The 14,947-nt window shown below is 34.9% G+C and overlaps 1 protein-coding gene and 1 non-coding gene across 3 annotated transcripts; both read right to left on the bottom strand.

Moving 5' to 3' along the window:
* Positions 1 to 242: 242 nt before the first annotated feature.
* Positions 243 to 349, bottom strand: LOC128295947 (small nucleolar RNA R71). The gene has a single exon (XR_008286496.1). It is a non-coding gene; the product is annotated as a small nucleolar RNA R71 (small nucleolar RNA).
* Positions 350 to 6,345: 5,996 nt separating this feature from the next.
* Positions 6,346 to 13,003, bottom strand: LOC108454062 (U-box domain-containing protein 33). Of its 2 annotated transcripts, none has more exons than XM_017752373.2 (9): positions 12,189 to 13,003; positions 11,782 to 11,903; positions 11,359 to 11,495; positions 11,121 to 11,228; positions 10,473 to 10,938; positions 10,191 to 10,328; positions 8,924 to 9,451; positions 7,150 to 7,896; positions 6,346 to 6,821 (listed from the first exon to the last, which is right to left on the bottom strand). In XM_017752373.2, exons 1-9 carry the CDS (start codon positions 12,457 to 12,459, stop codon positions 6,639 to 6,641), a joined length of 2,700 nt encoding a protein of 899 aa, XP_017607862.1. In that variant the 5' UTR covers positions 12,460 to 13,003; the 3' UTR covers positions 6,346 to 6,638. The 2 variants fall into 2 exon arrangements, with proteins under 2 accessions (XP_017607862.1, XP_017607870.1); XM_017752381.2 differs by having other exon boundaries at positions 11,374 to 11,495.
* Between the last annotated feature and the right edge of the window lie 1,944 nt (positions 13,004 to 14,947).

Raw genomic sequence — 14,947 nt, 5'->3', positions numbered from 1 at the left:
GCCAATTCAGTGGAATGCCTACCGAAGATCCTCACCTACACTTAAGACTGTTTATGGAGGTGAGCGATTCTTTCAAATTAGCAGGAGTACCCGAAGATGCATTACGATTGAAGTTGTTCCCATATTCACTGAGGGACAGAGTTCGAGCCTGGTTGAACTCATTGCCACCGAACTCAATTTCCACATGGCAAGAGTTAGCAAAAAGATTCCTTATGATGTATTTCCCGTCTAAAAAGAATGCTAAGTTGAGGAACGAGATCACTGCCTTCCAACAAATGGATGATGAGTCATTGTATGAGGTATGGGAAAGATACAAAGAGTTATTACGAGAGTGCCCTCATCATGGAATCCCACATTGCATCCAACTTGAGACATTTTATAATGGTCTCAATGCTCACACAATGATGGTAGTGGACGTTTCTGCTAATGGTGCTCTCCTTTTCAGGTCTTATAACGAGGCTTATGAAATCATTGAGAGGATTTCTAGCAACAGTTACCAATGGCCAACCAATCGAGTAGCATCAAAAAGACGAGTTGTTGGAATATATGAAGTAGACGCTCTTACTTCACTCGCATCTAAGGTATCATCAATGTCCTCAATGTTAAAAAACCTTACTACTAATGCGTCTAACAGTTTTGCAGCACAACCACCAACCCAATTTGAAAATATAGTCTGTGTTTATTATAGGGAAGGACATTTGTTCAAAAAATGTCCATCAAACCCAAAATCCATGTACTACATAGGTAACCAGAACCAAAATCGAGGGAAGCAAGGACTGCAATCCAATTTTTATAACCTATCGTGAAAAAATCACCCCAATTTTTCCTGGAGTAACCAAGGGGCTAGAACCAGTAACACTTACGCCCAACCTAGACTAGCCCAGTCGCCTAGTTTTCCCCAACAAGTTCAGAAACCAACCCATGCTGAATCATCCAATAGCTTAGAAAATCTGTTAAAGACATACATGGCCAAGAATGATGCCTTAATCCAAAGCCAAGTAGCTACATTGAAAAACCTGGAAAACCAAATGGGCCAGCTTGCAAATGAACTCAAGAACCAACCACCAGGTGCTTTGCCTAGTGATATAGAGAATCTGAGGAATCGGGGGAAGGAGCATTGCGAAGCATTGACATTGAGGAGTGGAAAGACAGTAGAGCCCAACACCATCGAAGTTGAAAAGGAGCAAGCTAACGCTCAAGATTCAGAGGAAGTTTAACCTAGTGTTGAAATTCCAGTTTCACAAGAACCAGAATCTACAAAACTGATAAGGTAACTTCATGTCTTGAAACAAAGGGTTTATGTCTCGAGACACGCTATTGCAGGTTGTATTAAATGTACAAAATAAATGCTCCAATGGCTAGAATTCATTCTCAATGGTCATAAACGTCTACAAACTTGTTTCTTTATATAAATATACTTCAAGACTCAAGAGAGAGATATCCAAGCATCAAGATCAAGAGAATAGCGTAACACCCCTAACCAATATCCATCGCCGAAATAGGGTTATGAAGCATTACCAAAATTTACAGATCAAATATATTTAAATCTTATCATTTATTATTCATATCTGATTTCATACATAATCAATCATATTGTCCCTTAAATGAACCTTCGAGGCCCAATTTATGCAATAGAAACAAGTTGGAACCAAATCGAGAATTAGAGAATTTTTCGTAAAATTTCAAAGTTTTTCTTAAGTGTAGGGGACACACGCCTGTGTGGCCAGGCCATATGGCTCACACGGCCAAGTGACATGCTCGTGTCTCAAACTGTATGGGCATTCGATATGAAGCACACGACCGTGTCCCAGCCCATGTTCAAATTAGGGTAGCTACTAACTTGGGTCCCACGACCAAGCCACACGCCCGTGTGAAAATTAAATTTTACATTAATTAGGTGCAGGAGTCACATGGCCAAGACACATGCATGTGTGCTAGGTCGTGTGTCACATATGGCTGAGACACGCGCCCATGTCTCTGCCCGTGTGAAAATACCTGGGCATTTTGTTTCTCAAATTTAAGGATGCAGGGGACACACAGCCAAACCACACGCCCGTGCGCATGGCCGTGTGTCAAACACGGTTGAGACACACGCCCGTGTGTCTACCCGTGTGGATGAAAATAGGCCATTTTCAAGGCCACCTTTCTCACCCAAATTTTCCATCAACCTATAACAAAATTTGAATACATTCACCAACTAATTCAAGTCATTAAAACCAAGCCAAAACCAATCTTATGCATAATATGTCATCACATGTATTTAAGTATTCAAACTTACCTTTTTGATCAAACATTCATTTAAATATGCTTGTACCTATTATACCACTTCATGCATACTCATAGCAACATAATATAACCTCATGTCTATAAACATCAAACACATCATCACTAGCCAATCCCATGGCTAATTACAATGTTTTGGCTTAACATAGCCTACATGCCATTATACCAAAAGTAGTTCTGCTAATTATACCAAATTGAGTTAAAGGATAGTGTGATGATGCTCCGATTGATTCCCAACCTTTATGAGCTTCTGAGCACTATAAAGCAGAGGAAAATAAACAGAGTGAGCATATAATGCTTAATAAGTTTGTATAACAGGAAATTAACTTACCAATCATGTTCATTTAAATAAACATTCATAGTACGTCCAAATCAATAAAATTAATAGCCTAACCACACGTAAATCCTCATCAAGCATGTTAGTATGTAAATTCATATAATTACTAAGGAATATAGATAAGCTCATCAATATACCATTTCCATACATGTGTTTATCATTTCATGTTTCCAAGGAACAAGTACATACCATATTTTGCATATCAAGTATTCTCATGGTATTTCACCTTGAATTCATATTATCCCTTATCGGAAAGATACCCGTTGAATCATTTGAAATCTCGATGAATACATAAGCAGTACTTACAATGTGTATTATATAGTAAATCCATCAACTCATACTCAGGAGTGCTTATAAAGCACATAAACGGGAAGCTTATCCGGGATAAAATAGGAAACTCATAAGAGTCATATTCATGAAGCTCGTGCGAGTTTATAATGGGTAGCTTCAAAGACTCATTAATCAGGGAGCTCCGAATAGCCATATATCAGAAAGTTCAAGCAAGCCATTTCAGGAAGCTCACAAAGAGCTAATTAACGGGAAGCTTGCGAAGAGCCTTATAACAAGATGCTCATAAGCACTAAGGTGTGTCCACAACATATGTAGGATCACGACCTATCGGGATGCTCCGAAGAGCTATAACGGGAAGCTTGCAAGAACTATATAACGGGAAGCTCAAGAGAGAAAATAACAGGGTGCTCTTTTGAACTGTGGTGTGTCTACAACATATGCAAGACCACAACCAATATAGGAGCCTTGTATCCAATCGAATTTCATGTATCCAAACAGGATTTTATATATTTATCGGGCATTATCAGATTTATGATTAATCTCATAAAAATAAAAATTACACAATTCAGCATTCACATTTATAACATTTAATTCGAACATATAAATGTACACAATTTAGTTACACGAACTTACCTCGACACTTGTTTGTATACGAGAATCTACTAATTCGATACTTTTTGTTTTCCTCGATCCAATTCCGTACTAGGTCTATCCGGATCTATATGAGTAAATTTAACTCAATCTAATACAATTCATATTAATTTCAATCCAATTCACATCCTAGGCAAAATTATCATTTTGTCCCTAAACTTTTAATTAATGATGATTTCGTCCCTAGGCTCGAAAAATGAAATTTATGCAATTTAATCCTTATTTCAAGCCTAGCCGAATTTTTCATATAACAATAACAGTCCATGTAATTCACAAAAATTAGAAATTTTCCTTGAATTTTACATCTTTACAATTTAGTCCCTAAATCACAATTTCATTAAAATTCACTTTACAAAAGTTGTTTATCTATCAACAACCTTTCATTTTCTACCATAAATTTCAAATTTTCAACATACTCATCCATGGTAAAATTTTAATACTTTGATAACTTTGCAAATTGATCCCCAAAATAGATTAGATTAGGTAATTACGATATCAAAAATATAAAAATTACTAAAAACGGGACAAGAATTCATACCTAATTGAACCAAAATAACTTGCTTGAGCTCACTTTCTCTTAGCTAGGGTTTCCATGTATTTTTAATTTGGGGATGAAGATGAAATAGATGATATTAGTTTATTATCATATTTAATTATTTCTATTTCTAATTTAGTCCTTTTCTTTTTCTACTTTTTCATATATGAATCACCATAAATATCTACTAACTCCATTTAATGGTCTAATTGCCATATAAGGACCTCAATTTTTTAATTTTATAGATATTTGATTCTTTTAGCTACTAGAACTCAACTTTTGCATTTTATGCAATTTGATCCTTTTATCAATTAAACATGAAATCGGTAAAATTTTTCCTAACGAAATTTTCATACGTTATTCCTATCATAATGCAAACCATGCAAAAATATTAAAATAAAATTTCTTTCTGACTCAGATTTGTGGTCCCGAAATCACTATTCCGATTTCACTGAAAACGAGATGTTACAAATAGTGTTTAAATCTTTACTATTTTATTTCTCTTGTAAATATTCTCTAGGAGCTTATTGTTAAATCTTTTATCTCTATCATTCCAGTTTTTTAAAAACTTAACTTTTGTAAACACATACCTTGTAGAGGTCTCTTTGTTTACACTCTTTCATATCACCAATTGTAAATTGTGAAGGCTTTAGTTTAGCCATAAAAGCTAAAAAGGGTTTTATTTTCCCCACAAAAACTAGGGGGAGGCTCTATCTCAACCTTATGAAAAAGATGAAGATTTGTAAAGGTTATATCTTCTTTTTGAAAAATATTGATTCTAGTAGTGAATTAGAGATATCTTTAGTTGTGGAAAGCTAAAATAGATGAGGTAGGTAATTGGGGCCGCATCATTATAAATTGAATTGTCCAAGCTTTTATTCCCTTTCCTCATCATTTAGAAAAGTTTGCGAAGATTTTTAAAATATCAATTCACCTCCTCTTGGTATTTTCTAGCCTAATAGTTTGGTGCAATTTTATAAAAAATGATTTTTGGAAAATGTATTGATTTCCTGAAGAAAAAAAATGATATTTTTCAATGTTTGGATTTTTTTTTAATTTCTATTGTTTAGTAAATTTCTTGAAAACATTTTACAAAAGTAGTTTTCAATTAAACAAATATAATATTAAAGAGAATATTTCTCATAATTAATTTAGAGAATAAATTTTGATTATTAATTAATTAAATTTACAACAACATTGATTTGAAATAATATTTTCTATAATAATATAAAACCTAAAATTTAAGTAATATGTATAAAATTGGTAGCATAATTGGAAAAATAATCAAACTCATAAATTGAACAAAACATATCGTAATCATATGATTCATAGAAATATAATCCAGCAACAATGCTTAAGTGCATAATTAAAGCTATATTAAAATTATCCAGAAGCGCAAATTGTTCAATATACTAACAACAATAAAACAACTAAGCTAATCTTAGGTAAAACTTTGAAGCCCAATTTTATATATAAATTACATAATAAAATTAATAAATGGATTCACAACAAATCTCATTGACAAATTAATTTTGCAAGTGTTTTTTTTTTTGAAATTCGGTTAACATATTTAATCGAAAGATTGTTTGTTTGGTTTATTATTATAAATCTAATTTAAGGTGAACCGGTTAAAATTCAATACGAGATCATTTTTATTTTCTTTCAACAAATAAAAAATCATGATGGATTGGTTTAAAAAGATTAAAAAGAATAGAACAAGACTTAACCAGAAAAGAAAATCCACACTAATTAAAAACAAGGCAGATGAGCTTCTGTAAAATATTGTAAAACATTTTATATATATATATATATATATAAAAAAAAAAAAGAAAGCAAATATGGGTTGATTTGTAATGGCCTCTTTATTTTTCAGAAACAAACATCGTAAAACCTTTTACAAAAAACCTTAAATTTACTGTTTTTTTTTTATTCTTATTAGTTCCCCAAGCAAATAAAACTAACTACATAGGATGACATACCTGACTCGGTTCAGGGTTCGTATTGTACAATAAGCTTTGATAGTTGGATCTTATGGTCCGGTTCGGGTATAATGTGCGTAGGCCACATAGAATAGAAAAGCCCAGCACTCACCACTGCTTATAGTAGAGTTATTACCTTCCTTTCAGGAAATTACATATAATACTTAATATTTTAACGATCAAATTAAATTTATCAATATAATATTTATCAATATAATTGTAATTTTCATGCATATAAATTTTCCTATCAATTACATATATCTATCACATTGATCTAAAACAATATTTTTACTAATATCTATTTAACGATTAAAACTTTTTACATAATAGATAAAAGGATAATTAATACATTAATCATACACAAAACTAATAAATAACAGAAGTGTGTAAAACTATAATTTTATATGAGTGCAAATAAATCTCTCGTATGTGTATGTATATATATATTATACTTTGAGAGAGAAATCAGGTTTTTCTTTTTAGCTTTTGGCTACATAAGGGTACAATTATAAACAACAAACTAATATATAGAAGCAAAAAAATAAAATGGTAGTACTGCATTTTAGTGTTGTTGCAGCCACTCCTGAATGGCAGAGCGAAGAGCAAGGTTAGGAACGAGATTGGAATGTGCTAGCTTAATATTTGTCATGGGTGAGGTGTCATGCCCACTATCCAACCAACCTCTCAAAGCCTCTGCTTCGTATGTGAAACCATCGGCTGCTACGTGAGGATCTTGCATTACTTCCTGAAATGTAGCAATTACAAGATTTAATTGAAGTTGCAGCTAGTTTGTTGCTCTGTAATCTACAGTCACGACATTCTTGGTGGGTAATACAAGTTTAACTGGCCAAGTGTTTGCTTTGAAAGAATTATAATAAAATTTTATTCTAGATGTCTTCTGTTCTCCCTGTATGCCACATTGGCGAATTGTTTCCTACGGGATGAAAAGAAATCATTTTATTTCTTTCCTAATTACCCAGTTCTATGGGGGAGAGGAAGGTAGAATTTGATCATTGCAGATGTGCTATTCCATGAAGTATATGAAAGATAGGAGCAGGAATAGATTAGCTTACCTGGAAAATGGGGCAGATAAAATAGGAAGGAGGATGGCATTGCTCTTCAGAACCCAGCTGAAACGAGGATGAGCCTCCACATGAAGCCCTCATTGGCTCCAGCACCCTCCACACATCTGTTGAAAGGTCGGGCCTACACCTCCGATTCATTTCACAGCACCTCAAAGCTAGGTTAGCCAATTGCTCAGCTTGCACGAAAGGCCAATCTCCAGCCAAAGGATCCAAGAGATTTTTCAAATTTCCATTATCTAATGCATATTGCACTTCCTTTATTATACCCAAGGCTTGTCTTCCTGTCAACAACCGTAACAAAATGACTCCAAATGAGTAAACATCAGCCTTTTGAGTAAGTTCTCCAGTTGAAAGGAACTCTGGATCCATGTATGCGAAAGTTCCTTTGGGGTCAGTTCTACAGCAGACGGTTGTATTGTTGCTTACAAGACGACAGATTCCAAAGTCACTCAGTTTAGTGACAAAATTAGCATCAAGAAGAATGTTTGCAGGTTTCAAATCACCATGCACTATGCCATGAGGCTTACTTGAATGAAGGAAGATGAGAACAGAACATAACTCAGTAGCAAGACGGATACGAGTTTGCCATGATAAAGGGGGGGAATTGCCTCTGCAGCTAAGTCGGTCTTCAAGACTTCCATTGGGAAGATATTCATAAATAAGAGTCCAAGCATCAGGACATGCACCAATCAGAGTTACCAGATTTGGATGCCTCATCTTACTCAAAACATCAACCTAAGACACAACCAAAAGATATCATTCAATGCACAAAAAACTCATAACCAGATACAGTTTCAATATTTTAATTGTGCTGTTCTTTGCCACTTGCAAAACGTAAAATATTCTGTCATTAACCAAATACAAAATTGATGACACAATCAAAGTAGAAGGCAATGAAGTGTAGGGCTCTTTTGTTCTTACAGTCAGGGAATTCAAATGTTTTTTTTATCGTGCATATAGCAGTCTCTTTTCTTTTCATTTCAATTCTTACTGGAACTAAATATATATATTTTACACCTGCAACATGATACTACTGTTAACAAATAGATAATTTTAAGCTTATTTTTGAGGATGCAGAATTGCTAGAGAGGGAAGAACATAGACAGTCTAAGGCACAAAATACAGTTCCAGGATGGGGGACAATTAACTTTGAGGTATGTACAAGGAATGCTGCAAACATAATAACCAAATAACAGAATCTATAATTAACTCCTTGGGCTTTTTCTGGATATATCATAGGCTCTGAATTTACAACACGGATACCACTAATAATATGTTCAACTCAATGTAACATGAAGTCCATCCAAACAATAAATAAAACAATACTTAGGGGACTATACCTCTTGTTGAAATTCCGATGGACCTTGCAAGCTATTAGAATGCAACATCTTTATAGCCACAGTGGTATGACACAGATTACCTTTATATATATTTTACACGTGCAACATGATACTACTGTTAAAAAATAGATAATTTTAAGCTTATTTTTGAGGATGCAGAATTGCTAGAGAGGGAAGAACATAGACAGTCTGAGGCACAAAATACAGTTCCAGGATGGGGGACAATTAACTTTGAGATATGTACAAGGAATGCAGCAAACACAATAACCAAATAACAGAATCTATAATTAACTCCTTGGGCTTTTTCTGGATATATCATAGGCTCTGAATTTATGACACGGATACCACTAATAATATGTTCAACTCAATGTAACATGAAGTCCATCCAAACAATAAATAAAACAATACTTAGGGGACTATACCTCTTGTTGAAATTCCGATGGACCTTGCAAGCTATTAGAATGCAACATCTTTATAGCCACAGTGGTATGACGCAGATTACCTTTATAAATACTCCCATATCCCCCTTCTCCAATCTTCAGAGAGGGATCAAAGTTGAGAGTTGCTTCCTCAATTTCCGTGAAAGAGAACTCAGTGAAAAACTGGTGCATATGTGCACCTGAGGGCTGAGCTCGACTTTTCCGCAACTCTTCAGCCTCTTTGAGTGCATTGTCTCGCTCCATCTGCAATTCGTCTCTTTCTTTCTTATAATTCTGCAAAAGTTCAACAGCTGAGAATATCTTCTCCTGGAGCTCCTTAACCTCCTTTTCAGATTCTGCAATTTGGTTCTCCAGTGATGATTTCTGATCCAAGGCAGCTTGAAGTTCTATCCTGACCTCATCTCGCTGGTTCATCATCTTGTCAAGTTCGTCTTTTTCTTTTGCTAATGCTTCCTCAATTTCTTTCCTTTGCTTTAACTCTTGTGCATACAGGATTTCTGATGCTTTCACCTGCAAATTAGAAGCTATGATTAGTTCTTTTACAGAAGGCTAGTTCCTAATATCACATTTGTGGCATGTGATTTTAGGTGTTTATTTCTTAATCCGTAAAATAATGTATTTTTTATTTCATGTAATTAAAGCAAAGTAATATTATTCAAATCATTAAACATAATTAAAATATATTAACTATTTTGATAATTAATTATTACAACAATTAAAGTTTGAATGGAAATAATAATGAAATTGAACTTTTTTGGTTACTTTTAGCTACTAATTGAATAAAAATGCTTAAATGTTTCAACCTTAATGCATCTATTTTACAGTGATAAGTGTTAGTTATATTATGGAATACTAGTAAAAGTTTAGTAAAAATTGAATAATTTAAATAATAGTAAAAGTGTAATTTAACATGATAGAGAGTCTAATTTTAGCTTTGTCAAATGTTTTCCTAATATTAAAAATTTAATAATAAAAATAAAATATTATTCTAATGTTAATGCAGTAATATAATAAAGATTTTTGTTAGTTCAAAATATTTTTGAAACTCGTGCACATATATATTAATTATACATGATAGTACATTAATATTACATTTTGTTGCAAGAAAAAGTTACACAGGATTTACCCTTTTCAGATAATAGCATCAAGTACTGATTTCTGACAATCTCCAAATACTGGAAGAATATTTATGAAATAATCATCTTGTGTTGGTGTGTGTGTTCTACAGAATTCGAATCTGAAAACTTACCCTACGTATAGCCACAAGAGCATCTTTCTCAGCTTCTGAACGTTTCATTGCCTCTTCAAATGCTTCTCTTCTCGAGTTTGTTGCCTCTGCCATTACTTGTTGAAGTTGGTCATAAAGAGTGTTATCGGTAGTTACATCCTATACAAATCAATAAACCATTTGGTTTTCAATAGTATAGATATAAAAAAATTGGCACTGCACCAAGCGGGCTGGTCAGTTTGAGATAAATAAGAAAGTGAAGCTTAAACAGTCTCAGATATCAGATGAACGCTTTGCACGTACCCGAATGCTGGGAAGAGATGACAGATTGAAATTTCCTTCAGCATGAGAAATTAAACTAGACTGTAATCCATTTCCATTCACCTCAGTTCCCATATATGGGACCAAAGCTGCATCAGCCATTCCATTTGAAGAACATGATGACAAAACTGAATTCTGAGGACTTCTTCTGGATAAACCATCCCATTCATCGGAACTCCCTTCTACATCAGATCTGTTCGGCGGAGTTGATAGCCCTTCATTACCATCAGGAGAAGGAAAACCCAGTGTACTTCCCATGCGCCCATAAACATTTTCAGATCTTACTCTATGCAATGAATCCGGTGCAGAAGTAGAGGGTTTTACTTGACTAGTTTGTCGCAGTATTACACATTGTGACCTGAAGTGATTTTCACTAGATTCAAGGTTTGGACTTGCTGGCAGTGATGATGATGCAACTTTTGTATCAGTTACATCTGAACTTAATTTCCTGTTTCCATATTTTATTTATATTAGTCACTGAAGCAGCCAGTAATAGGTCAATTTCATAATATGGAAATGCAAATGTACTCTATCTCTAACGAGTCAACAACAGACCATCTGGTACAGGCATTCTGTAAAGATAAAAAGCTTGATTCCTTTAAAAGTGACACTCGTCAAAAGCAAGCATACCTTGTGTAGATAAGAAGCCCTTTGCAGAGAAACCATATTGTGTGGCAGGTATTAGGTGCACTTTCACGCACAAAGATGGCTTTCTTGGACTTGAGGTCAACAACTTTCCTGCAATTGAAAAGGAATAAGGTAAACAACATCTTAAGTGTGCTTCCTAGGGAGCAAGACATGCAAGTCTCTTAGAAGATCCACTGTTGGTCTAGTTAATCCTATGTTGGGATTGAGGATAGATGATTACTTATGTGGTTTATACTTTGAATAATGTTTGTCTGCTGCTCCTCCCATTACAAGCATACGGATCCTATTCTCAGATATCATTTCCAAAATCCCCTGCTCGATAGAATCCATTTCAATGTACAGCTTCTCTGCTCGCACCTACAGTAAAATAATAGAAGAACAGATTACAAACTTCCCAAACGAGCTGATTTGGTATTCACAATCGAAATTGAGGACTAAAAACAGTAAATTGAAAGAGGTAGTGATCATCGATCAATAATTTTAGCTGAAATTTTCCTGATCTTGATGTGCAGTCACTGCAGATCGCAATCATAAGCTTATATCAGTGTTAATTTGTTCAGAATTAAAAGTTCTTCTAGGACGAATTGAAATTCAACAAGAAGTCAACAATCGTATAAACTAAGGTGAAAGAAGAAACTGATACCCCACGTTGAAGACAAAGCAGAAGGTAATCATTCAGCATCTTCTCCATATTTTTTCTTTCAATTTCCCAGTATGCCTTGACTTGCTGTTCTTCGAGTTTACTAGCAGGAAATTTTGTACCCACTGCAAAACCAAAAACACATAAAACAATTTCTCAATTAGAAAACACAATATCAAGCAAGAGAAAATAATACAAGTGATACTGTAATAGTTTCGAAATAATCCATTTATCCATCCAATTATTTCAATCGAACAATCACATAAACTAAAGTCTCCGAAAATCAACAAAATTAAGGAAACCTTATTCTTAATTTTTTTAGATTTTCACCCCCACCCTTTTTTTTTTTTTTTTCATCCTGAATAAACTCTAAGCATTAATAAAGAAAAGTCAATTGAAATCAAACTTACTTTCAGAAACCGGAATCATCTTAGCGGGTTGGTGAACATGAATTATGCAAATCTTTTTTCCTCCTGAATGTTGTAAAGCCCAGAACAAAACGGATTTATATTTATCCACATCTTTGCCCACCGCCACATAGATTTTCTCTTCAATTATACGCGCCACCGTTTCCTCCACGATTTCTCTTCGACTCGACATGATCCCCGGAGCTCTAACGTCGCAAAACCTCATCGAGTTCACTCCTTCAGTTATTGCAGGCACAACACTCACCAGAGCCATGTTGGAATTAATAAAATAATCATAAAGTGTAGATAAAGAAAATTTCTCAACTAAGCTCACCAAAAATCTATACAAAATATACTTTCTCCTCCAATCTATGACTGAGGAGCTAAAACCGATGGGGGGTTTGGGGAAGATGAAGAGAAGAAGGTGAGGACGGTAAGGTTTTTGTGTTTTAGTAAAAGGGAGTCGTTGTCTGTAGTTCCGATGACAACTAAATAAAAACAAGACAGTGACCGCAAAATGGATGAGAAATTAACTTTAGATGCACAAAAATAAAAATAAAAAAATTTTGAAAGATCGGCAGCCACCCTTTTTCGTTATCACTGAAAAATTATTACAGTTTTCCCCCTTTTGAGGATCAGTTTCGAAGTCTGTTCCTGATTTTTGATGCTTTGCGCTTTCATTTCATTTTATTTATTTCCTTCAGAAGAAGCTTCCACCGAATTACAGTTGGGCTCCACGTAAGATGTCTGGAAAGTGTAGACTGGGAGGGGGGCCGCTTGGCTATTTTGTTTGTTTATTTATTTATTTGTGATCTTAGTCTTTCGAAAATCTACGTTATAATATATACATTTGAGTACTTTACCGAGTCTTAATCGGGTTATGGATTTATTTATCTATTTATACTATATTTAGGTACTTTTTATACTTTTAATTAGGTCACTAATTTAATTATGAAATTAAAAAAAATTGCTACTTCATCCTTATTGATACAAACATAAACAATAATAGGAAAGATATCTAAATTTGGAGTGGAAGACATTTCTAGATCTCTCAAAACTAAAATGAAAATTTCTTAATATCTTGCACAAAAGAATTAAATTAAAAAATTGGAGACTAAAAGCTCTTGTCCGGCGATAAACGATTTCAAAAACTTGTCTGACGATTGTATGGGTGATGCTGATGGCTTTAACATGGACCGTAACACCAAAAAAGTCAAATTCAAAGATGTGGGAGATGATTCAGCAGAAAACATGGTGGTTGATACGGCTCTAGCGAGTGAAATTTCTTGGAAAGATAAAATGTTGGGAGCGCAAAACACTGAATCTTTGGCTTCCTCCATGATCTCGGATGGTGCTATTGATATGGACTTAAAGTTTGAAGATGGAGACACCCTAAGATCTACCATCAACAGTATTTTGACCATCGACTTCTTTGAACAAATTAAGAAAATCTTGGTTAAGGATATGGAGACCAAAAATGTGGTGAAATTGTTGGGGGCGCAATATAGGAAATGGAGTTCTTTACAATCAGATTTCCAGTCTCTAGAAACCCTCCCAACCTTTTCGTTTAATGGATGTGGGAAACGACTACTATTTGGTCCGTTTTCAAAACAAAGATGATTATGAGACGATTTTGACCCAAAAACCATGGATAGTGTTTGGACACTACTTTAAAGTTCAGTCGTGGACGGTGGACTTTAACCCATCGAAGCCCTTTCCTGAGCATGAATCTGGCCTAGATCTGTTTTCCGGGATTGCCTGGATTCTTGTATAAGAAACAGGTTTTACAGGAGATCGAAAGTTTGGTTGAAAAAGTGGCCAAAATGGATATTAAAACAGATAATGGAGGAATGGGTCAGTTCACCAGGATGGCGGTGTTTGTTGACCTGGAAAAATCGTTAACGTTGCAAGTTTTAGTCAATGGTCGAATGCAAAGAGTAAAGTTTGAAGCTCTACTTGCGATTTGTTTTACCTGTGGTAAATATGGACATCTAAAAACCCTTTGCCCTTCTTCTTTGACAGGTCGGAGCACTGATGGTGGTCTAGGGAGAGTCTCTGAGTTAATGGTAATGAGTTAGCTCCGATGACGATAGAGGAAGTGTTTGTCCCATAGATGAACGTTAAGTGTAAATCTAGGCGTAATCAGGCAAACTACCATAATCAAAACGCAAAAATCTTGAATGACTCCAAATTTGTTGCGTTGGAAAATGAGTCGACGAGATTGGAAAGGGAACAACCTGGAATTATGGAAACTAGGTTCTAGCAATGGGAGTTTTTAAAGCTAAAAGAAAAAAGATGGGGCCAAAATATGAGTCGTTGGGGAAGGTAAGCTCAGGTACAAGGCTACTGGGCCAAAGTAGTGAGAATGGATCTAAAAGGCCATCATTGGTAAAAAGTAGAACTAGGCTTGGAGCGGGTTCTACTAAGTAGGACCTGGTGAAGTCTGGGTCACAATCGGGTTTAGACCGCAGGTTAATCCAAGCTGGGACCAAACAACATTTGGATGCTACAACCCTTAATACTGCTGATGATGCCTAGGGGGAATTAGTGAACTTTGACCAACCTATCAATCATGGACCCGAAACAGATAATTTCGCTAAAGCATCATCTTTACTCTTCAACCCTACGTTCGAAGGGCCTATTGAAACCATGGTGAATTTGAATTCTAAATAGCTAGACCCTAATTGCCATTCTATCGTAATATTCAAAGAAAATTGGGACCCAAATTCCAACTCAAAAATCGGGAAAGAAGGGGTAGTGGC

The sequence above is a fragment of the Gossypium arboreum genome, chromosome 7 (genome assembly GCF_025698485.1).
Source record: "Gossypium arboreum isolate Shixiya-1 chromosome 7, ASM2569848v2, whole genome shotgun sequence".
NCBI classification, from domain to species: domain Eukaryota; kingdom Viridiplantae; phylum Streptophyta; class Magnoliopsida; order Malvales; family Malvaceae; genus Gossypium; species Gossypium arboreum.
This window is presented reverse-complemented; position numbering and strand designations above follow the sequence as displayed.